Source organism: Gracilinanus agilis, chromosome 2, assembly GCF_016433145.1.
Source record: "Gracilinanus agilis isolate LMUSP501 chromosome 2, AgileGrace, whole genome shotgun sequence".
Taxonomy (NCBI): domain Eukaryota; kingdom Metazoa; phylum Chordata; class Mammalia; order Didelphimorphia; family Didelphidae; genus Gracilinanus; species Gracilinanus agilis.
In genome coordinates, this window is record NC_058131.1 from 676,383,471 (window position 1) to 676,406,350 (window position 22,880).

Consider the following 22,880-nt stretch of genomic DNA (forward strand, 5'->3'; position numbering starts at 1 on the left):
AGAAACTATTCAGAAGTGACACTTGCCATGATTTTTGGACTAGAAATGGTAGGATTCCAGTGACTCCCTGGAACACAGAACTGGCTTCTGGTCTTTCTGTTCTGTGTGACTCAACCTCCCCAGATCCTTACCTGTGAAATGAGGGTGGAGTAGAGCCTCAGAGGTCCCTCCCGGCTCTATGAACTGGCCAGGGCCCTGGGCCCTGGAAGACAGACACGTGGACAAGGAAGTTATCAAACAGTAAGAAACACTTTATTTAACTTTACAACATATAAATATCTTGGGTCAAATCTGTGCTTTCTGGTAAGCTCTGCTCTTCCTCCCCTCTGGGGCTCTGCAAGCACGAGGAAGCCCTGATGTCAGAGGATGGAGGGGAGGTACAGACATCCCCACGGGCCCCAGGCCCCCTCCCTCGGTGGCCCTCCCCCCACCCCTAGGCCGAGCGGCCGGACACCTGTCATCTGCTCAGGTTTCGGCTACATCGGAAGGTTCTCTCCTCGGGTGTCAGGCCGGCAAAGAACGGGTGGAGCAAGGCTTCAGCCAATGTGATCCTCTGGGCAGGGTCAAACTCTAACATCCTTCTCATCAGGTCAAACAGCTGGACGTGCTCCAGGGAGTCATGGAGCATGTAACTCTGAGGAGGGGGAAAGAGACTCTTCAGCAGCCTGCCAGTAACCACCCCTCTCCACCAGCCACTCACCCACTTCAATGGTGGAGCCTTCCAGAAACAAATGGCTTTAAAATAAATCCAGAACCCCTCTGCTGCTGAGCATTGGAAATCTGACCCACAAGGGCCCAGACCCAGAGAGGGAGACACAGAACCCGGGTTCTTCAAAAGACTGATCCCTGGGCAGCTGGGTAGCTCAGTGGATTGAGAGCCAGGCCTAGAGACAGGAGGTCCTAGGTTCAAACCCGGCCTCAGACACTTCCCAGCTGTGTGACCCTGGGCAAGTCACTTGACCCCCATTGCCTACCCTTACCACTCTTCCACCTATAAGTCAATACACAGAAGTTAAGGGTTTAAAATAAAAAAAAAGAAAAAGAAAAAAAAAAGCCTGATCCCTGTCTGCCTAGAGGCACAGCCTAGAGGCACAGCCACTGCCCCTCATTCTACTGGCCACAGGGGAAGGCCTGAGGCAGGGCCTGGCCCAGATGCTCACCCTCAGAGGTTTGCAGTTCTCTTTCACATATCTGCCATCAGAGGTGTTTTCATCCCAAACCAGGCCTCCCTTGTAGAAGTACTTCTGTTTCCTGGAACATAACAAGTGACGTTAGAGGGTGCCGGGTGTTCCTGATGCCAGGAGTGCTCCATTTTACGGATGAGAACTGTCCAAAAGCAGGATTGGGTCAGGTCCACCTGACACTCAAGCCAGGCAGTGGCAGGCAGAAGAGAAGCTGTGGTGAGGCGGCCAACATGGCTCAAGGGGAACTTTGCTGCCCTTGTACCTCTTAGCACCTGGAACCAGGAGGAATTGAGGGGAAATTGGGGGTATGCAGAGGGGCACCCCAGCTCAAGAAATATGGGGGGAAAAAGTCAAGAGTTCAGACAGACCCTAAGGAAACTGGGGCAAGAGGAGAGCAGCCCAGAGGCTCAGTGAGGCTCATCTTCATTTGGGGGAAGAACACTGTAGAGGGCAGAGTCCAGGCAGACTGGAGAAGGCTGGATTCTGCCTGAAAAGCCTCCTTCCCAGGATCCTGAGCCTCACACAAGCTGGCTAAATGTCAAGTCTGACAACAAGATCAATCCCCAAGACGGGATGAAAGTTCAAGTCGGCGGTGTGCCCCGGCAGCCGAGACTTCCAGTGATTGATAAGGGGGTGTTGGGTCACCTGGTCAGACTACACCCAGGATCTGTTTGTGTTCAGTTCTGGGAGATCCATGAGCCCGAGTGTCCAAAGGAAGGCTATGGGGATGGGAGGATCCGCCTGGAGAAGCCTCGAGGCTTGATTTTGGCGCCCCTGGGTAGGCCCAGCAGTGGGTGTAACTTCCTAACAATGAGAGCTGCACCAAAGGGCAGTGGGCAAAGGAGACAGTGGATGACCACGAGGGGGTGCTTCTTAAGGATTCTCTTGTGGAAAGAGAGAGGGTTGGGAAGCAGCCGAGGTTTCCTCAAACTCCCAAGTTTTATTCCATCTTTCCATACCAGCAGCTGACAAGAGGATGGGGCTGTAAACCCTGAAGGTTAAGTGCTCTGCCCTGGCCACACAGCATATGCCCAAGCTGGGATTCAAACCTAAACCCCAAAGACTCTTCAGTCTCCCCCTCTCGATGCAGACTAATGCTTCCATAGACCTCTGCTGGGGAATTCTTACCTGGTTCGGTGGATCATGTGAGAGGGGATAGGCCCCAGAATCTTCTCCATCATTACAAGATGTTCCCGGTTTTCATGGGTCTGGAGGGAGGAGGGTGTCAGAACAGTGAGGTTAGTTCTGGGTCTTACTCTCTTCTTCCCCAAAAGCAGTGGGAGAAGTGGATAGATGGAGAGCTTTCCCTTTTAGGAAAGGCATTCCAACCCTGAAAAACTGGGTGCTGATGCCACCAGACTGGTAGAGCAAAGGCTTTTTGCACTACCAAATCCCCAACCCCTCTGGCTTAAGATAGCAGCAGTACATGGAACCCAGAGGAGACATTCTGAGGCTGCTGACCTAGGAGAAGGGGGAGCAGAAAGGCCTGCTCACTGCAGGCCACCACAACACTACTAGTTGCCCCAAGGAGGAATTAAATGCGTCAAGTTTTCTCCAAACATTGCCTTTTCTGAATCAGGCTCCATCTTTCTCCAGTCCCTCAACTTCCAAACATCCAAATCCTTAGCTCTTCCCTGTTCCTCTCAGCAGCCAACCTGTTGATAAGTCCTAATCACCCTTCATGGTGTCTCAGATTTGGAACACCAATACCCCTCCAATCCTACCACCTTGTTTCCTTTCTATGCATTTATTTAGATTATGTTTGTTTGTTTTTTAAACCTTTACCTTCCATCTTGGAGTCAATACTGTGTATTGGCTCTAAGGCAGAAGAGTGGTAAGGGTAGGCAATGGGGGTCAAGTGACTTGCCCAGGGTCACACAGCTGGGAAGTGTCTGAGGCCAGATTTGAACCTAGGACCTCCTGTCTCTAGGCCTGGCTCTCGATCCACTGAGCGACCCAGCTGCCCCCTTCTCGTTTCCTTTTTAAATAGGGTTATTAAACTGGCAGATCATGGAAATGCCATAGATGTTACAACCCAGATCTCAGACAAACTTCTGATATTCTCATGGCAGCCTGAACATTTGGGCCCAAAGTGCACAGATGGACCAGTATCGATCTAGAAGGCTTCAAAGGCCCTGTCTTGTTTTAACATTTTTATCATTTTGGATATAAACAAAAGTCAGACTTCATAGATGTGGAAGGGCCTTTCAGGACCATCCAAACCCTTCTTTTTTACAGTTGAGGAAAACTGAGGCCTAGGGAGGTTAGGTGACTCACCCAAGACCATAGAGCAACAGAGCTGGGATGTGAAACCAGCTCCCAAGACTCCAAACCCAGCACTCTTCCCCAGTGCACCCACACTGCCTCCCTCTGCTCATGCCTGCTATGGCTTCTGAAAGATTTCAAGAAATTGGGAGGATGGGCCAAAAAAACAACCAGACGAAATTCAAAAAGGATCGATAGAAAAATCCTACCCTTCTGTTAAGCCTCTCTTCCACAGGAACCTTCCACTCTGTCCAGAGCAGTATCCTCAGGGGTCAACAGTGTTCCCTGAGGGTGCTCTGAGCTCTCCCTCTTTAGCAGGGCCTTTTTGCCATTTGCCCCATCCATTTGCTATCACACTTCCCTACCCCCCAATAGAGCCAATAATGAACTATTCTCTCTGCACCTGAACGGTCTCCCAAACTGCTGACTCTAAGGATCCCCTGAGAGACAGGAGAAGGAGCTGAGGCGGTTCCCTCGTCTGCACCTAAGCCGGTGGTATCTTTCACCAGGAATCCCCTTCGGCCCTCTCAGAACACTAACCCTTTGAGGCTGGTCCCACTTCTGGGCTGAAGAGGAGGAATAACCCTTTATTTAGCACCTACTCTGCCAGGCACCCAGCTAAGCCACATACAAATATAACCTTTGAATCTTGCAACATTTTACAGATGAGGAAACGGAGGCAAATAGAGATGAAGTGACTTGCCCAGGTTTGCACAGCCAGGAAGCGTCTGAGGGTAGATTTGAACTTGGATCTTCCTGGCTAGGCCCTGGCAGCTGCCTCTGTGGCTAGCCTTCCTCCTCGTGCCCGTGGACATCTCTTCTGGTTTCCCGAAGCCCTTTCCAGTGTGAACGTCCCCCAGAACCCAGAGTCAACCCGGAGCGGACGGGGCAGAGGCCTACCTGGAAGAGTGTGAAGCCCCGATAGTACTCGAACAGAATGCAGCCGATGCTCCAGACATCGCACGGCTGTGCCCAGCCCAACTCTGAAATGACACAAGGAGGGAGGCCGTGAGAAGGGGTCCTGGGCGCGTGCCCCCGCGGGGCGCTCCTTGTCCCGGGCCCCAGGCCGTCCGGTCCAGCCCTCCCAGAGGCGGATGAGGAGAGAGAGGCCCTGCGGGGTGGCGCCGCTCCTCTGGCTCTCCAGGGCTGCCCGTCCGGTCCTCCCCACAAAGACCAGCTCTTGTGATTCGTTTGCCCCCTCGGGGCCATTTCTGCCCCTCCACAGAGGCCCCATCCCGGCAGAAGCCAGCGACGCTGCCATTCTGGGACCCAACAGGAGGTTCCCAGAGTTCTGATCCGTGTCTGGGCCCAGAAGGCTCCTAAGCCGGTTGCCTTGGGCGCTGCTCTGGGCCCACGCGTGTCCCTGCTCGGAGGCCTGCAGGGACGAGGCCCCGAGCGCCCTCCACGGACGCTGCTTTACCAGACATTCTTGACTTTCTGGAATGGGGCCGGGTCATTGCCTGCGGCCAGCCGCCCAGTCTGGGTTTGATCTTTTGGTTTTTGCCAGGACGGTCTACCGACGGCCGCCGCCAGGTCGCCCGTGTCCACCCCACCCATCTCCGACAGCGCCCGGGTGGCCGGGGAAGCGGGGCTCCTGGGGCCACTCACCCAGGATCACCTCAGGTGGGCGATAGTGGCGGGTGGCCACGATGGTGGTGTGGTGTTCGTGGTCAAAGGTGGCGCTACCAAAGTCGGCGACGCGGATGCTGGTGTTCTTCACGGACTTCTCCTCACAGCTCTGGGAGGCACAGACCCCACCGTCAGGGGCCTCCTTCACCCCTTCTCGCCACCCTGCCCTGCGCCCTGGCGCCGTCTCGCTCCCCTACTGTACCTTGTTCTCATTGTACAGGGTATCAAAGTCAGAATTCACAAACAAGATGTTCTCGGGCTTGAGGTCAGTGTGGGTCAGCTGGTTTTCATGCAGAACTGAGGACGGAAAATAGAAGATGTGAAGACCTGGAGGGCACCGACATGTCCTGGGCAGCCCCGCCGCTCCTTCCCTGGGCCTCTGAGCACCCGAGACACGCGGGGCCGGCCCGGGGTGCGGAGCCACGACTTTGGGGGCTCCCAGGAGCCCCTCATGACTCCTGAGGGATGTCCTCCATCTGCTTCTCTCCGTTTCCTTGCGGCTCTGCCCCGGGCCCTCCTCCCCTCAGCCTTCACTTTCCCCGTGCGGTCTGGTCCCCGCGTCCGGCCGCTCCCCCACTCGAGCTCTACAGCTACAGCCGGCTACGGCAGAGGGAAACCCTCCCCTGTTTAAGGCCCTCCGTGGTCTGGCCTCTTCCACCCTGCATCCTCCCAGACTGTCCACTCCCACGAGGACCTTCCTGAGGGAGGCTCTGATGCCCGTCTACATTCGGCCTGTTCTTGGGCGGACCCTGAGCTCTCCCTCCTCTAAACTCCAAAACCACTCAGGGCCTTCACGGCGCACAACCCCGCGCTTGGCTGCACGTGTGCCCACAAGATGGGGAGCCCTCTCGGGGGTCATCCAGCCCTCGAACCCAACAACCACAAAGCTTGGGGATGCTCAAAGCCAGGCAAGAGGCGGCACCTCAGGGGGCCCCTCGTCTGCCTCAGAGACCTCCCAGGCTCATCGAGGGGGCGGCTTCTCCCGAGTCAGGCCTCCCTCCCTGGGAGGCTTCTGCAGCTCTGACATGGCGGCTGCTGGAACCGCAGCCAGGATGCCAGAAAGAGCTTCTGGTAAGCAGACCTAATTCTGCTTTCTGGGCAGCGTCTCGGGCTGCCGACGCTCGATGCTGCTTCTCAGCGCTGTTGGCAGTAAGCACCAAGCTCTGAAAAAGGCCCTGCTGGCCGACAGGTGCGCGTCATGCCAAACGGCCGAGGCTGGCCGGGCCCTGGGAATCCAAGGCTGGACACGGGCCGAGGGAGGAGCCGACTTACATCTTAAAGCATGACAGAGCTGGTAGGCCATGTGCCGGACGTGAGGCAGAGGGTAGGGCTGGAAGTTGTTCTCCTTCAGGAACTCAAAAGTGTTCTTGCCCAGGAGCTCAAAGGCAATGCACATGTGGCCGTGGAAGTTGAACCAGTCAGACATCAGAACACACAGACTGGGGGAGAGAGGGGAGAGGTCATTGTGGTCAGGGCCTGCTCCGTCCTCCTTGCCTGATGGCCAGAGAAGCCAGCCTGGGAGCTGGGCCCCGAGACTCGCTAGCAGAAGGCTCAACGGCTCCCAAGCGGATCAGAATCGAAGCTTCCCGCCTGAGGCGGGCCTGGGCCCCTCCACCCCACGCTGCCCCAGCATCCTTTGGGGAAGCCCCGGGCTTCTTCACTGCTGTCCAAGTAGAGAATTCACGGGCAGCATCGGAACAAAGGGAAGAAGCTGCCACTTGTGGTGGCGAGATGGGGGTACAAAGGTCTGAGGACGGGACTGACTCCCATGGCCAGGCCCGTAGAAGGGAGATGAGTGTTTGGGGAGCGACAGCTTTGCTTAAAGGGCAGCGGCCATCCCGGCTCTGCTCCTTCACCCTCCTTCCTGCCCTCCAGAGACACTCACAATTTGTTCTCTTTGTCCTTCTCCTTGATCTTTTTGAGGACGTTGATTTCCAGCCTGGCTGCCTCCCGGTACTTGCCCACATTTCGGATAATCTTCAAGGCGACCTGTGACTTGCCTCTGTGGGGCACAGGGAAGGGTCAGGAGCCAGGTGGGCCCTTCCCCTCCCTTCTCCCCCCTCCCCTCCACCCCCCCTGCAGGACCATCTCCTGGGCCCTCGGCTCCACTGCCTGAATAAGGTGCCCAAGAACTCAGCTGACCTCCGCCGTCTTCCTGCTGGCCCTGCCAAGCTGTCCCCTGACCTGGGGGTGTCTCCCGCTGCTTTACAGCAAGGAGTTCCCAGAGCACCCCAGTCCAGCGCCAGGCACGCCCTGCTCTTCACAGGCAGGGATGGACTAAAGCTTTGATCTTTTGTCACCTGCCCAGCCTCCAGTTAAATTATTAAGAAATTACCATCACAAGAGGCAGCTGAACCAGCTTCTCCTTTACAAGTTTCACCTTTAGCTCTCAGGCACTGGCTAATCCAGCCTTGCAAATAATTATCCCAATTGTGCTGGCCAAGAGCCCCATCCTCCACCCATAGGCCTGAGTCCAAGAGGAATTACAGAGCGTCGGCATCTTTGTCGAAGAGGCACAATTCTAGCGGAGGGCTGTGGGGTCAGCATTTATCATTGGGCATTCTTTTCTCTATGTCCCTAAACCAGAGAGAACAGTCTAGTAGAGAGGGCACTGACAGGATTCAGTCAGAAGGCAAGAGTTTGAGTCCTGGTTTTGCCACTTAGCAGCTGGGTAACGTTGAGCAATCAAACTTCTCTCTCTGAGCCTCAGCAATACGAGGGGCCTGGAATAGATCCGTGACCCCCATGCCAAAAAGATCCTGTGATTCTCCTCCCCACCAGTCTGCTTTCTCAGACAAGACTCTGTTTATTGCACATGTAAGTCCTTTTCTAACTTTGGGTTTGAGCTAGACAAAAGAAAACTAATTCAACTTTGCAAAAAATGAAGGGAATAGAGTTCAATGGGAATCAGATTGCTCCCGGACCCAAGAGTAGGGCAGGCCTCCTCTGCAAAAGGGTCATTCAAGCCACATTTAGTGAATAGAATAGAGGGATGAGTACTGAGCTGAGGCATGTGTGTATGACAGAGAAAGAAACTGAACATAAATTCAGTTTGTTCTGACTCGTGTACACTGTGACAGTGGGAAATCTTTTCACCTTACTAGGCCATCTATCCCATCCCCAAGCCCAAAAGAAAGAAAGATTTTGGGGAAAAGCACAATGCATCTGGAGTCAGAGAATTTTGGGTTCAAATCCTGTCTCTGAAAAATTACTACCTATAAGTAATGTAGTTCTCATTTAATATCCTTTCCTAAATAAGTCATTTAAATATTAGTTTCCTCTTCTGTTAAATAAGGAAACTTGGACAAGCTCTAAAACAACAATGATGTGTCTGGGGATTCAGATCACCTAGATCCAAGTCCCTAGTCTGCCACTGCTTATTAAATGTGTGACTGGCCAAGTCATTACACTCCTCTGTCTACTTGGAGAGAAGGTTCAGCCCAATGAGGTCTAAGACAGTCCCTTCCCCCAGGAGCTATCTCACAAGGCTTGCCACAGGAGTTAAAATGAGATTGGGAACATTACAAATTTCTAGATGCTCCACCCATGACAAAGAGATCTCATCCAATAAGTCTGCTCAGTGCCCAAGATGCACAGGGGAGGGGAAGGGCATTCCCATGGACATGGTTAGCCCCAAAGGAAGGCAGGAGTACTAGGTCAAAGGAGAGCCATTATTACAAGTCCTCAGGATGTAGGAGGCAGTGGAAGCCGGCTTCCTTGATCCTAGGACTGTCCCCAACATTGAATTCCCTCTCTCTTGCTGGGCTTGTTTCCATCAGGACTCAGGGGGTGGTGGTGAGGGCCTCTGCCTCACGGTAGCACCTGGCTTGTTTGTATCATGGCCTTGGCTCCAGAATGGAACCATTTCTCTGTCTGCTCCCCTTTCTATGAGCCCGAACTTCATTTCCCCAAAGGGACATTATCCTGAAGCACAGCCATTAAGGAAAGGAACAAGAGGAGTAAGGAGTAGGTAATACCCAGGGGTCAGAGGAATGATGGAAGGGAAGGAGGCAGAGAGGAGCTCCTGGGGCCAACTGAAAAAGGGCCATCCTCGATAGAGAGGACAGAGACTACTCCAGCTCTCCTAGCTCCATCCATGGGATCACCAGCATGTACAGAGTGGGCGCCTCCACTGCCAATGAGGACATGCTCCTTCTGAGACCACAGAGATAAGAAACACTGTGGCCCAATTCCCGGGGCTATTTCTATACTCTCAAAGTTCTCAGGACTCGCTTCTAGTCTTGCCAGATTGGCACTTACTTATACAGAGGGCTGAATAAGACATTTGCTTCCTGTGGTGTTGGTTCCTGGGTACAGAGTATGATTCTGCCAAGTGGCAACTCCCAGGGAAGCCAGGAGAGATCACACATCATTTGGTGGGTTCACTGGTAGGGGTCCAAGCCTAAGCTAGGAGGGGGGTTGGGGTCAGGTCATCCAGTGGCCAAAGGAACCAAGAATAAACAAACATCTGGCAGTGACACCATACAAGTGACCAAGTTGAAACCAGCCTTTAATATGAAGTGAAAATGTAACTTGGAGCGCTGGCTTTGTATTTCTTCAGGCTAAGATGCTAATAGTTCTGGCTTCTCCAGTGCTGTAGACTGGGAAGGAAAAAGTGAGTGAAGCCCCAAAGGCTGCTTGGAGGTCAGTAGGAGGCAGAGGGAGGTGAATCCCAGGGATGGGACGACTCAACGCTCCTGGGTACACTTGAGAAACAAGAACCAAACGCGCTCCAATGCCGCTGCCTGCCAGCCAGGAGCTTGTAGGCAGTCTCAGTGTGCAGGCCCCATCCTTGTGGCCCCGGCACAGACCGTGTCCCCAACAAAACCAAATCCCAATCCTGGGCCCAGAGAGGGACGCATGCACGCAGACAGCAGCCCTTGCTTACCTGGCATGGTCCAGACACTCGACCACTTTGCCAAAGGTGCCTTCTCCGAGGCTGCCCACGATCTCATCTAGGAGAGAAAAGAAGAGGGGCGTAAGGATCCTGAGTTGAAGGGGCTGGCGGCTCCTGTAAGGTCACAGCATTCAATTCTCAAAAACAAAAAAGGTTTCTCTCTCACTGCTAGACTCTTTAAAAACAGAAGTTGCTAGTGTCTGCTTCATTCAGGCAATTACTGGCCGGCCCGCTAGCGAGCCGCAAGCACTAGAGGCCCCTCCAGGACAACAAGAGAGGGCTCGTCTAACGGGGGGGGAGGAAAGTAGAGAGGTAAAGTTTTACGAAAGGTGGCTGTACATCGCTCTTGGAGCCAATCTCCGATCCGGCACACCAGGTGGCCCTCCTTGTCATCTTCCACACTCCTGCTGCTGCGCTTACTGCTCTGTTGGCTTCTCTGCGAGGACCGCCCCCCGAAACGAAACGCCATCCGACCAATTGCATGGTGGGCGGTTCCGATCGGCGGCCGGAGGTGTCGGGCAGAGGCAGAGGCGGGCGGACGACGATGAGACAGGCGGCCGGTGGTGGTTGGTTGGTTGGATTTTCCAGATCCCAGCATTTCATAAGGCACACAGCATATATAACGATAGGGATATTGCAAGGGACACGTCAAGACACAAACTGACTTCAAAAACAGAAAAGTAAAAAACAGCTACAGGTATGTAAAGAAACTGGCATTATCTATAAGGTGGGATGTCGCAGCCGACTGGAAGGAAAGACCGCCTCTGCTCCCGGCAGGACCGTCGCGTGCGAGTGCCACGGCCCCAGGGCTCCCACCACCAAGCTTCCTCCCACCACGTCCCACCGGCCCGGCAGCTACGGGCCGGCGGCAGCCCGAGGTCATCGCCCCGTGGCGACGGCGCACTACGAGAGAGATGTGAGAAAGGCGCCTCGCCGCCCTCGTGCCCGTGTGTGGAGGGAAGGACCGTCTGGTCAGAGGCAGAGGGCTGCCCGCCGGCCAGCTGGGTGTGGGAGGGGAAGTCTCTGGCTACCGTGTGCTGCCCCCACGGGTTTCCCGTTCTGCCCCTCACCTGCCTCGGGCGTACCCACGCGAGAGCTCTCGAGCCCACAACTACCAGCCACGGCAAACACGGGCCCTGCCTGCCCGCGCCGCTCCTCGCCCCAAGCGCCGTCTCCAAAACCAGTGGGCCGCCTCTCGGCGGGGTCTCCACGCCACACTACCTCTGCTAGCGAGAGACCGCGGTCACAAGCAAGCCTAACGCTCCTAGCGTCCACTGGGGAAAGTGCTCCCGGAGGGGCCCTCCGGGCCAAGCAAAGGGCCTCCAAGCGGCCGAGGAAGCCACCACACCCGCCATCCGAGGCGCTCGCGGGGCGTCGGTCCCCTGCTGGCTGTGGGGCAACCCGGACGGGGCGCCATCCCCAACACCCCCCAGAAGGAAGGGAGAGGGAGGCGGGTGCGCTGGGAAGAGGAAAGGAAGTCGCAGACCGGAGACACAGCCCTACGTAGAGTGCCACAGCGGCTGCGAGAGCACGCCAGGGGGCTCCTCCCGTCAGGTGACGCCTCCTGTCAGGTGACGCGCCTACGCACACACGCGCTCGCCTATGGCTGCTCATGACACAGGAGTCACAGAAGGGACTCCAGCCCCTCCGCCAAAACAGTCACTTCTCAGTGCCCTCAGGGACTGCAGGGGACAGATGGATGGGCCGGGGAGGAGGGAGGGGGGAGGAGGAGGAGGAGGAAGAGAAGAGGAGGAAGAGGAGGAAGCAAACCTGAAGCCACTTCACTGGAGACTGGACTTGCTGGGGCCGTACAACACACTATGTCTTGCCACCAGCGGAGGTAATAAAAAATACCTATTCTGGTCACTCCTGGTAGTGTCTGCTGTCCAAGCACTCATTCCTGCCAATGACTTCCAGACTGAGGACGTGGCCCTCCCCGCAGTTACACTTTCGCCCCCGCCTGGCACCAATGGCGCTCGTTTAAAAGAAGCCAAAGCAGAAGAGAGCCTCGTGGGCCGAGGTCGGAGGGAGGGTCCCCACTTGGGGTGGCTGCAGAGAGCCCCTCCTTGTCCGCACATGGAGAAGGTCCCTGCCTCGCGGGTACAACCATTCTCCACTCTGAAGGGACTGAGGAAAAGGGAATGACTGTGGAGTGGAGGGAATAGCCAGGCCCGAGGAGAGATGAAGTCAAAGCCAAATGGATCCCACTCAACATCTGGGAGCAAAGGAAAAGAGAAACCAAGTCCAGACATTCCATCTGCTGATGCCGACCCGGCTCACAACAAGCCTCCCCGGCCTGATTCCACTGAGCACCCCCAAGGCCCAGATCAGGACTCAGACAGAGAGCCGGGCCCGGGTGCCAAAGAGGTGCCGGAGCCGAGGTGGTGACAGGCGCTGCTGCCGCTGCCGCCCATCGAGAGGGCCGAAGGATCAGGCTACAGCTGCTATGGCGGCGAAGGACCAAACAGACAAGACACACAGGAGGGCTCAGAGGTACTCACCCAGGTCACATCTACCTGAAAGGAGGCTAAAGAAAGGTGAGGGCGCTAGACAACGGCCAGCTCGCTCTGGCCACTACTCACCGAGGAGGCGCTGCTACAAGACCTGGTGCGGCGTTTGCGGCAGTGATGTGGGTGTTTGCGGGTCCGATGCTGGTCCCTCTCCCGGGATCTCCTTCGATGGTGCGAGCGGGCTGAGTAGTAATCCTCTCCGAAAGACGGGCTCCGCTCCTCAAATCTGTAGCTGTCGCTCTCTCGACGCTCCCGGTATCTCCTTTGGTAGGGTAGGCGGTCGTGGCTGCGTCACGGAGAAAGATCACGGTAAGCAAAGGCGGATGAGGGGCACCGCCAGACACCGCCCCTGCCCCAGTGCCATCCCCTCCTGGGGGCCCGGGGAGACGAAACCCCTCAAAGAGTGTGAAATGTGGTAGGCTTTGCACGGCCCTTGCATGAAAGGGAACCAGTGCTAAAAGGCTCTCAAGACAGTGACTAGCACATGACTAAGCAGAAACAAGATCTGTGAGCTTCCTCGGGGCTTTCTGAAGGCAGAGAAGTTTCCTCGCTTAGCCAGAAGTGGGTTTAATGCCCCTCGCAGATGCTGAGGTAACCTAGGATTAGAGGAAAAGGGTTTCCAGGCTCTCCTCTGGAATGTGCAGAGCTACCCATGAATCTCAGTCCCATGCAAATTCCAAGAAAAGCAAGCAGCAGGATGTATCTTTGGCAGAACAGGTGTAGATGATACAAAGGACAAAGAAGGACCTGATCCATCATCAGCCACTGTCAGAGAATGGGTGCCCAGCAGTGCTCTAACCAAGAATTAGTTGACTAGTGGTAGGCAAGAGAGCAAGGATGGACTTCAGAGTCCTCTCAGGTCTGAGTTTGAGTAACCACAGAGAGGGAAGACATCTAAAGGACCCGAGAGAAAAATCTGTTAAGTGAAGAAGAAAACATTTCCTGAGAAGGGAAAGAAGAAATAATTGGTCAAAGAATAAGAGAAAAGTTTCTGAAAGAACTATAAAGTATTAGCAGTTAGATCAAAGACAGGTCAGACTGTGAATAAAAGAAATGCAAATAAAAACACTCTGAGGGCTTGCTTCACATCAAAAGGAGATGTATCAAACAGCAAACTGGGAAACGTTGATGTGAGAGCATGAATGTGGGAAGATGAGCTCACTGACATACTGTCAGGGGAGCTGTGAATTGCTCTGACCATTCTGAAAATGATTTGGAATTCCAAGAGAAGAACCATTGGCCTAGAAGAAGAGGCCAAGACAGCAGAGCAGCAGAAGGCAGGGAATTCCTCCACAATGTTTCCAAAGAAAGTTTGAGCAGACCAAAATCATAACTGGGAAATCTGAGAAAAAAAATGTCAGGGGTTCTTTGTCCATCCCAGAGATCCAGAAGGAGAGGCCTGTGGATGGCAGAGGGGCTGGAGACTGATGCTTAGAACTCTCCAAGGCAGCAAAGCTAGGCAAAGGGTGAGAAGAGGCTCCAGACCAAGCACACAGATGGTCTTGCTCTTGACACTCGGCTCTGGGTCATAGATCAGGCTGGGATGGAGAATTTGGACCTAGGAATGTCATTCCACTTAGGAGTGGCCAGAGGTCCTGGCAGGAGGACAGCAAGGGGTAAAGTTCAGAATCAAGTAGGAGCTGTGTGTCTCTGACTGCAGGAGTGGAGCAGTTCCCACTTCCCACCTCCAGCTCAGTCTGAAGCTAGTAGGGAATTGAAGAGGTCAGGAAGACCTAAAAGGAACCTCCAGGTTGTGCCTCTCAGAACCAGCAGAGCTTTCCAGCTGTCTGATACGGCTGAGTCCAACAGCTTTCTATTGGAACTCCGGATGTGGCCAAGTCCACAAGTGGGTTTCTTAGAACCAAACTCAGGTTAAGAGGTCAGAAATCAGGCTTTGGCCTGACCACTTTGGGATTACTGAAAGCTTGTTGCAGGTCTCCAGTATGAGATGTTCTTGAGATCCTAGAATAGCAAAGCATTCAATATCCCCAAGAAAGCAGCAAAAGGATCACTCCAGACATTTCTTCTAGAAGAGAATGGTGCCTAGCCCTTATAAAGTCCAAAGTCAAGGAGAAAAAAGAAGCCAAAAAAAGAATCTTACCATAAAAAAGCTCTTATAGAGGCAGCTAGGTGACTGAGTGGATAGAGACTCAGGCTTGGAAAAGGGAGGTCCTGGGTTCAAATCCAGCCTCAGATACTTCTTCACTGTATGACCCTGAGAAAGTCACTTAACACCCCAGTTGCCTAGCCCATTACCATTCTTCTGCCTTGGAAGCGATACTTAGTACTGATTCTAAGACAGAAGGCAATGGTTTCTTTCTTTCTTTCTTTCTTTTTTTTTTAAGTTTTTATAGATGAATTGAGAGGGGAAAAAAAATTAGAAATGAGACACAAAATGTTGCCCAAGCGATAAACTCCCTAAAAAATCAGAATGAACCAAATAAAGTCTAATGACTCCATCAAACAATAAGAAATATTAAAGCAAAGCCAAAAAACTAAAAATATAAAGGAAAATGTAAGGTATTAAATAGCAAAAACAAAGGACCTGGAAGACAAATACAGGAGAAATAATTCAAAGAATCACTGGCCCACTTGAAAGTCAGGAGCAGAAAAGGAGCCTAGACATCTTATTAAAAAAAAAACACCCCAACCTCTCATTACTTCCTGGATCTTTGAGAACCAGGAGGCAATGTAGGGGAAAAAAAGGATTTCTCAAGAACCTCCTAAAAGAAACCCCTCAAAGTGAAAACTCCCATAAACATCACAGCCAAAATCCAGTTTCCAGATCAAAGAACAAATACTGCAAGTAGACAGAAAAGTACCAAGAAGCCAGTCAGGACCACACAAAATTCAGTAGCTGTTGCTATAAGGAAGCAGGGAGCTTAGAATACATATTCCATAAGGCAAGGTGTATAGTCAAGAATAACTCACCCTGCAAAGCTGAGTCTAACTCTATTGGGGGAAAAGGGGATCTTTAATGAAAGAGAAGACTTCCAAATATTCCTAGTGAAATGACTAGAGCTACGTTGAAATTCTAAATTGCAAAGTCAAGAGAAGTCTAAATGTGTACAAAAGCAAACAATCCTAAGGGACAAATAAGCTGTTTACAATATAAGATGGGGAGATGATCCATACATCTTTTCAGAACCTTATCATCATCAGAAGTCATAAAGGAAGTTTAACTAGATTGGGAGCCTGGGAGTGGTTTTGTTATGTTTTAATGGTCTTCAAAGAAACATGGAAAGGGAGAGGAAGAGAAATATATTATTAGAGAGGGAAAGGGAGCAGACAAATGGGAAAATGATCTCTTTCATACAGTCCACGACTAAAAGTCAAAACATGGAGGAAGGGGTTGGGACAAGAACACTAGAATCTCATTTTCATGTAATTTGATCAAAGGAATGACTATAAATGTACATACACACAGATCTGGTACAGAAATACTTTGACTAAATAGGAATATTGGAGGGAAAAGAGAAAAAGGTGGTAAGGGAATAAAAGGAATGGTAGATTAAATGAAGGATTAATTAATAATAGTAGGTTAAGTGAGCAAAGTAAACACTAACTCAGGACACAAAAACATCTGTTCTTTCTGTAGTGGCAAAGACTTGGAAACTAGGGGTGTTCCTATCAACTGGGGAATGGTTCAACAACTTGTGACATATATATGTGATAGAAAGCTACTATGCTATAAGAACCTGGTAAGACTTATATGAACTGAAGCACAGTGAAGTGAGCAGAACCAGAACAACTTATATACAATGATAACATTGTAAAGACAAATGACTGAAAGACTTAGAGCTCTGATCATCAACTATGATTCTAGATGTGAAGGACTCAAGAGTAGAGAGGAAGACTTTTTCTTTGGGCATGACCAATGTAGGAATTTGTTATTTAGCTATATTTGTAATATGGGTTTGGTTTTTCTTTTTTTCCTCATTTGGGTGGTGGTGGGAAAGTTGGAGAGAAAAGATTTTTAAAATCAAGAGGGGAGGTGGAAGGGAGGGGACTAAAAAATTTAACTGACTTATAAAAATAAGGAATTCAGATAAGAATTATATGAAGTGATGTAGAATAAGGCAAGTGAACCAGGAAAACAAGAGGTAAGACTTACCAAGACAACTAAAACAAAGGTGATCACTTAGTGATCGTGATGACCATTCCTACATTGATAAGAGAAATGACAAAATACCTCTCCCCTTTTTCTTGGAGAGGTGGGGCACTACGAGTGCAGAATCAAACATGTCAGCCGAATCAGGTGGCTGGGCTTAGTTGTTCCTCTGTTATAAGGGTAAATGGGAGTGGGGATGGGTTATCCTGAAACAAATGGGATATAAAAACAAGATACCAATACTTTTAAAAAAATGTACAAGTGCCTCACCAACCTTCTCCTCTCCCCCCAAATTGTACCAATGAGCTTAATCAATTCTAAGACAGAAGGCAAGTTTGAAAAAAAGTATTGATATCTTCTATTTTTTATATCATGATCATTTCCAAATAGATCCCTCCTCCTTACCCCAGCCACCCACTGTTAACAACAAAGAATTAAAACAGAGGGGGAAAAGACAGCTCAACAAAAGCCCAACAGCACAACTCTCTCCCTAGTTATAATGAACAGACAAAGATCGAGCATTAAATGATAATTTAGGGGAAAAGTAAAAAAGGGAAGGGAATGTATGGTGGTAACAAACAGGGTCATGGCTGTGCCTGCCCTTTCCGAGGTAATCAAAAGGGAGGAGGACTAGAGCTACAAATGATGGATGAAATGAGGGCAGCTGGGTGGCTCAGTGAATTCAGGGTTCAAATCTGGCCTCAGATACTTCCCAGCTGTATGACCTTGGACAAATCACTTAACCCCCATTGCCCAGCCCTTAGCACTTTTATGCCTTGGAACCAAATACACAGTACTGAATCTGAGACAGAAAGTAAGGTTTAAAACAACAACAACAACAACAACAACAACAAAAACAAAAACAAATGACAGATAAAGCACTTCAATGTACCACAGAAAGGAAGGAAGGGATAGTGGAAGAGCTGAACAAGAATGGACCCAGCCAGGAGGGAGGTCTCTTTTTCACTGGGAAGAGACACAACAGAATGCTGTCCAACACTCTGCCCACCCTTCCTGATTGGTCCTCACCTTCGGGATCGAGATCTTCTGGGGGGAAGTGGTTCCCTTCGAGACGGGTATCGAAGTCTCCCCTCATGTTCACGGCTGTAGGACCTCCTCCTCTTCCACCTGTGACTTAGGTAAGAGTCCTGCTCGGGGGAGCGGTATCTTTTACAGTGATGCATCTAGGGCAGAAGAGAGAACCTTGAGAGAAATGCCAACAGGCTCCATTTGGGACAGAAGCAGCTGACTCCAGGGACTGGGTTCCAGCCTAGCCAATGGAAAGCCTGGGAAACTGGTCATGTCGGGGGGAATACTAAAGAGGGGACCTATTGTTCTAGTTTCGAGAACAAGTTCCCCACTCCCCAAGCATGGCTATTAATCAAGAGAAAAAACTGAGGCTGTGCCTGACAAACAGGCCAAACCTCCTGTGTGTGGCAGCTAATGAGGAACACATTTCCCTGCTGAAGAACAACCAACTTCTTCCATGAAAAAGAGTGGTTATAGGTACCAATGACCAGGCCTGAAATACTTCTACCTGACTGCCATCTAACCTGGGTTCTGTGGCTCTGGCTTTATTCCAGGGATAAGAGCATTTCCCAAGAAGCCCAATCTGGGGAGGCAGATAACAAGACCATCTAAGCAAGAGCCAAAGAAAGCAGGAAGATGGGGGGTGGGGGTGGGGTACATGACACATGGTCATTGGTGACAAGGAAGAAACAAAAAGCCCTTCATTTCCCTGCATTAATTCTCTCCTCTACTCTCCCAAACCTAGACTCCACTATTTCTTTTAATGCAGAAGGTCATATAGAGGGAAAAACATGGAGGGGCAATGAATAGTAAAAAATCCTGAATTAATGATGAAGATAGAGGCAAAACACCACCTAGTCTGGGCACCTCAATGCATAAAAGGTTATAGAAGCTTGATAGGGGTCTGGCAGGCAGGTGGCCAGACAACTAGTTCTATTGCCCTTTCTCACTGTCCCTTCTGCATAAGGTGTCCCTATACTACTTTGGAGAGCCCACCCAGCCCTGCCTGGCACTAGTACCTATACCTTACTCTAGTTTCACAGCTTGGGAGCACTAGGCCTCTCAAGTTGTACCAACCAGAAGGGCTCGTTAGTCTCAAACTAAACTTCAAAGCTCAAATCCCATCTGCCTTAAAGCCCTGCCTAACAGAGGAGGAGCTCCCCTTCTGCCTTCCTATCTCTCTCTCTTAGGTGAAGGAACAGCAGGATGGATAGTCTTCACTAGCCCATTTGGAAAGGGAGCCTATCACCTCACAGTGGACACCAAGCCCTTAACATTTTGCTAATAATAGCGATTTACAGAATACCAAGATCTCTGTACTACTCCAATGAAACTACACTATGTGGTCCAAGAAAAAAATGAGATGGCCTCCTGGGGAGCTCTCTATTCCACTCAACTCCAAAGAGCTGGTGCGGGAGGCCCACTTACGGAACATGCCTTTTCCTTAACTTGATTGGCATCCAGTTTTGTTTCATTCCACTTACATTTGTCCTATATCCCTCATTCCATCCCTACTACTTAGGTTGAACAATCTTCCACTTGGATGGCCAGTTTTAGACTTGACTTTGCTAAGTAAAGCAGTAAAATTGAATAGATGAAGCTCTAATCCAGGTGATTACTCAGCCTTTCCATATGACCACGAAAAATGAACTCAGGGTCGCAAGTTGCCCATTGGCAATTTCCCACCCCTTCTACCACTCCCACCTTATGGGCTGAGGAGGAACCAAAAAGTAGAGCTCCAGATATTATATCCAAATATTCCACAGAGGCATTGCCAAGAGCTTCAGATTGTTTGGGTTGAGGCTTTATGTTTAAAAAGCCTTTTAAATCCAGCTGACTAATGTTACATTAGAGTCCTGCAATTATCCCCAAGGCTAAGCACCCAAGCTAAGGAATAAAAAATATGTATCTAATAAGCACCAAAAATGTTTCAGTGTGGCTCAAATGGAGACCAGGCCTGATTCAACTTGACATTTCAGTGCAGGCTCTCACCCTTGGTCACAGGGTTTATAAAGTAATTCAGGGGTCTACTCTAGGTCAAAGATTACTGTCTAAGCCTCTAATATTATTTGCATTATAACTGAGAATGTTTCTGTTTTTAATAATCTGATTTCAATGTTATGATTAATTCTTCTGATTACCTACAATGATCATAACCCCTCAGCAAGAAATTAGGGCTTCCTCTCGTCCCTCATTAAAAATATTTGCCACCCTGTGGCTAACCTGTTGACAAGCCTCACAATTAACTAGGCTGGTCCTTAGATGTCAGAAAGACATCCAATCTGTCCCATGGCTTGTCCTTGAAGGCTTTCCAATTTGGGAAGACCTTGCCAGAGTCTATATTTCATGGGCACAGCTTTGAAGGACTTGGATCACCTCCAGGTGATCAGCAATGAGATATCAGAGGAGTCCTCGAATGATAATGATGATGATGATGATGATGATGATGATGATGATGTAATTTGCACTTACAGAGTACTTTTAAGGTTTGCAAACTGCTTGGCAAATTTTCTCATTTTATCCTCAACCCTGAGAGGCAAATGCTACTATTATCCATTATCTTTGTTATTATTGTTTAACTCTGACTTCTATGGGGTTTTCTTGGCAAATACACAGGAGTGGTTTGCCATTTCCTTCTTCAGCTCATTTTATAGATGAGGAAATTAAGGCAGAGTTAAGTATCTTGCTGAGAGTCACAAGCTAGTGAGTTGTCTGAGTTCAGTTTTGAACTCAGTTCTCCCTTACTTCAGGCTTTGCAGTCTATTCACTATGCCACCTAACTGCCCCTATTTTACTGATGAGGAAACTGAGGCTGAGGTTAAATGTCTTGCCCAGAGTCACAAAGCTTGTAATGACTGAAGAACATGAATTCTGGTCTTCCTGATTCCCAAGTCCAGAACTCTATCCATTGAGCTACCAAGCTCAGTGGTTCCATATTCACAGCTTAAACTGAGTTCCATATACACAGCTTAAACTTCACTGGTTTCCCAGACAGCATCTAGAGCTAGGTGAGTCTACAATGGATGCTCCTGAAACCAGAAGGGAGCAAAAAAAGTTAGCACTTGCCCTGACCCCCTGAGATAGGGAATCTTACTGCAAAGCAACAATTCTCTTTCCTTCCTCTCCACTGCCCAGGCTGGGTTAGGCAGGAGGAGCTATCACCATCCCAAAGATATGTCAATTTGTCCCATGGCTGCCCACCTGAAGGCAGATAAAACCCATGATGTTGCTGACAACTGCCAAAGTAGCTCTCCATGGAACTCAGTGTCACAGAACAGAAAAACGGAGAGGGGAGAAACCATATGGTAACTGTAAGAAGCCTGTTAGCCTCCTTTTAGGGATGGACATGGACACACATACACATATGTGTGCCGAAATCTTAAAGTACTCTGTTTCCAAAAGGGATTAATAATGGAAAATCATTTTCTGTGTACAGATCTAGAGACAAGAGACATATTTTCCTTTCAAAGAGATTTCATTTTAGGGGTGAAACTTGTATTTAAGAGAAGCCTCATTCAGACCAATACAAATTTTAAAATTCACTCATCTGACATGACATGAAAGATTTCCAGAATCAAATTCATCCAAGTCTGCTAGCCCTTAGGCCCACTTCCCAGACAGGAGGGCTCAACAGATTAAAATCCCAAGTTTCTGAGGTGAGCCATGGAATAGAAGAGCTTTTAAAAGCAGCTAGTTCCAAAGTGTTCTAGTTTTCCTACCACATGCTGAGGAATGGGAAAACTCAACCCAAGTCCAGATGCCACGCTGCTAAGATGCCAGCTGTCTGTTTAGAGGTACTAAGGGCACAGCCTCCTTGTCAGTTTTTCACACATTGCTGGCATTAGGAAAACTGGGCCAACGAGAACATCAAGCCCAGCCATGGCTGGCACCTGCCCTCTCCCTGGATTCCAACCAACCTAGTACCCCATAGTTATTTTGGAGGGCTGTGGCTGCCACCATTGCTGCAACTTCATCCTCTACCACCTCTCAAATCAACACCACAGAGGTTGAAAATTTTTCTTTTCAAGGGCATTGGAAACAGGGCCAAAGGAAGGAAGGTGGAAGGCAGCCAATTCTGCCTTGCCAGAGGGGTTGTCTCTATAAAGTCTCACCCCAGTTCTGTCCTACCTAAGCAGAATGGGGAGGGAGATCAAACCACATATCCAAAGGTGAGAAAAGCAAAAAGGAAAGATCTAGGAGGTTAATCCCATCAAACAAGAAAACACCAGGCTCAGTTCTGGGGCCCCAGTCTCAAGTCTCTCTTTCATTTTCAGGGCTAGAATTATTATCACAACAAAAACACTGCTCTCTTCCTCAGCCTGGAGCACAGCTGGGGCACAGCTGTGAGCCCTTATCTCCCTTTGGGACTCCCCAGACTTGCTCTCCTGGAACAGCTTTGGGTTCCCTTCACTGGGGTTCTGAAACTCATTTTCCTACCCGCTGTTCCCCATCCTCAAACTAGTCTTAGTCTCCCAGGAGTGCCATATGGTACCACTCCTGTGCTGCGAGGCAGAAGCACTTCTACTGACCCAAACATCTGGCTGACTCCTAGACACACCTGACAGTGGGCTCCTCGGTGCTAACAAGGGACAGGGGTAGGAGGGCATTTTTGGAGGCTAATCTTTCCAAAAGGAAATTTCAGAAGGGAAAGGCAGAGTCTATTTCAAGGGTGAAATCTATCCAGGGGGTGGGATTTCAGGAGCCACGATGGGGGGGGGGGAGGGGAAACACTGGAGGAAGATTTTAGGGACAGTGACAGAAGGATAACAAGAATCATCTGGGAGGGGTTCTAGAGGCAGTGATGGGGGGGGGGTGAATTATGGAAGCAAGGAATTGTGGGAACTTTAGGAGAAGAGAGCTTAGACGCAGGTTAAGGTCAGTGATGAGGCTTTCAGAAACACGGTTCTCATTGGGAGGTTTAAGGTGGGGATGGAAAAGGGGAACGTTGTAGAGAATGGCTATTTTAAGAGACCTGGGAGAGCTCGGGGAGATTTAGGAAGTAGGCAGGGAATTTTAGGAGGGAGGAGAAAGAATGTTTAAGGGCAGGCAGCGGATAGAGATATTAAAGAGAAATGGCTGGGGATTTTAAGGACATTCACCGTGGGGGAAGGGAAATTTTTAGGGGAGGCTGTGAGAGGCCTGAGACAAGTCCATCTTGGAGGTTGAGGAATTTGATAATTCTATGGGGAATCTTGGCTGAGTTGGGGCAACTTTCAAGGAGGATTCGAGCTTTAGGAGCAGGTGGGATTTTAAGA

At 50.3% G+C, this 22,880-nt stretch overlaps 1 protein-coding gene across 2 annotated transcripts; it reads right to left on the minus strand.

Annotated features, from left to right (window-relative positions):
- Window positions 1–230: 230 nt before the first annotated feature.
- On the minus strand, window positions 231–17,886 carry CLK3 (CDC like kinase 3). 2 transcript variants are annotated; one of them, XM_044659108.1, is made up of 13 exons: window positions 17,626–17,885; window positions 12,558–12,771; window positions 10,315–10,411; window positions 9,967–10,033; window positions 6,964–7,080; window positions 6,351–6,517; window positions 5,281–5,375; window positions 5,058–5,187; window positions 4,350–4,432; window positions 2,313–2,392; window positions 1,161–1,251; window positions 455–634; window positions 231–334 (listed from the first exon to the last, which is right to left on the minus strand). In XM_044659108.1, exons 1-12 carry the CDS (start codon window positions 17,778–17,780, stop codon window positions 458–460), a joined length of 1,473 nt encoding a protein of 490 aa, XP_044515043.1. In that variant the 5' UTR covers window positions 17,781–17,885; the 3' UTR covers window positions 231–334; window positions 455–457. The 2 variants fall into 2 exon arrangements, with proteins under 2 accessions (XP_044515043.1, XP_044515042.1); XM_044659107.1 differs by having other exon boundaries at window positions 231–634; window positions 17,626–17,886.
- Between the last annotated feature and the right edge of the window lie 4,994 nt (window positions 17,887–22,880).

Bases quoted from the DNA above. Each gene is read 5' to 3' on its own strand.
- CLK3 (XM_044659107.1), bottom strand. From the start codon at position 17,780: ATGCATCACTGTAAAAGATACCGCTCCCCCGAGCAGGACTCTTACCTA. The intron at 12,772-17,625 runs GTGAGGACCAAT...TCCGTGACGCAG, and splicing joins AGAAGATCTCGATCCCGAAG to CCACGACCGCCTACCCTACC. The intron at 635-1,160 runs GTGAGCATCTGG...CCCCCTCCTCAG, and splicing joins AGAACTGCAAACCTCTGAGG to AGTTACATGCTCCATGACTC.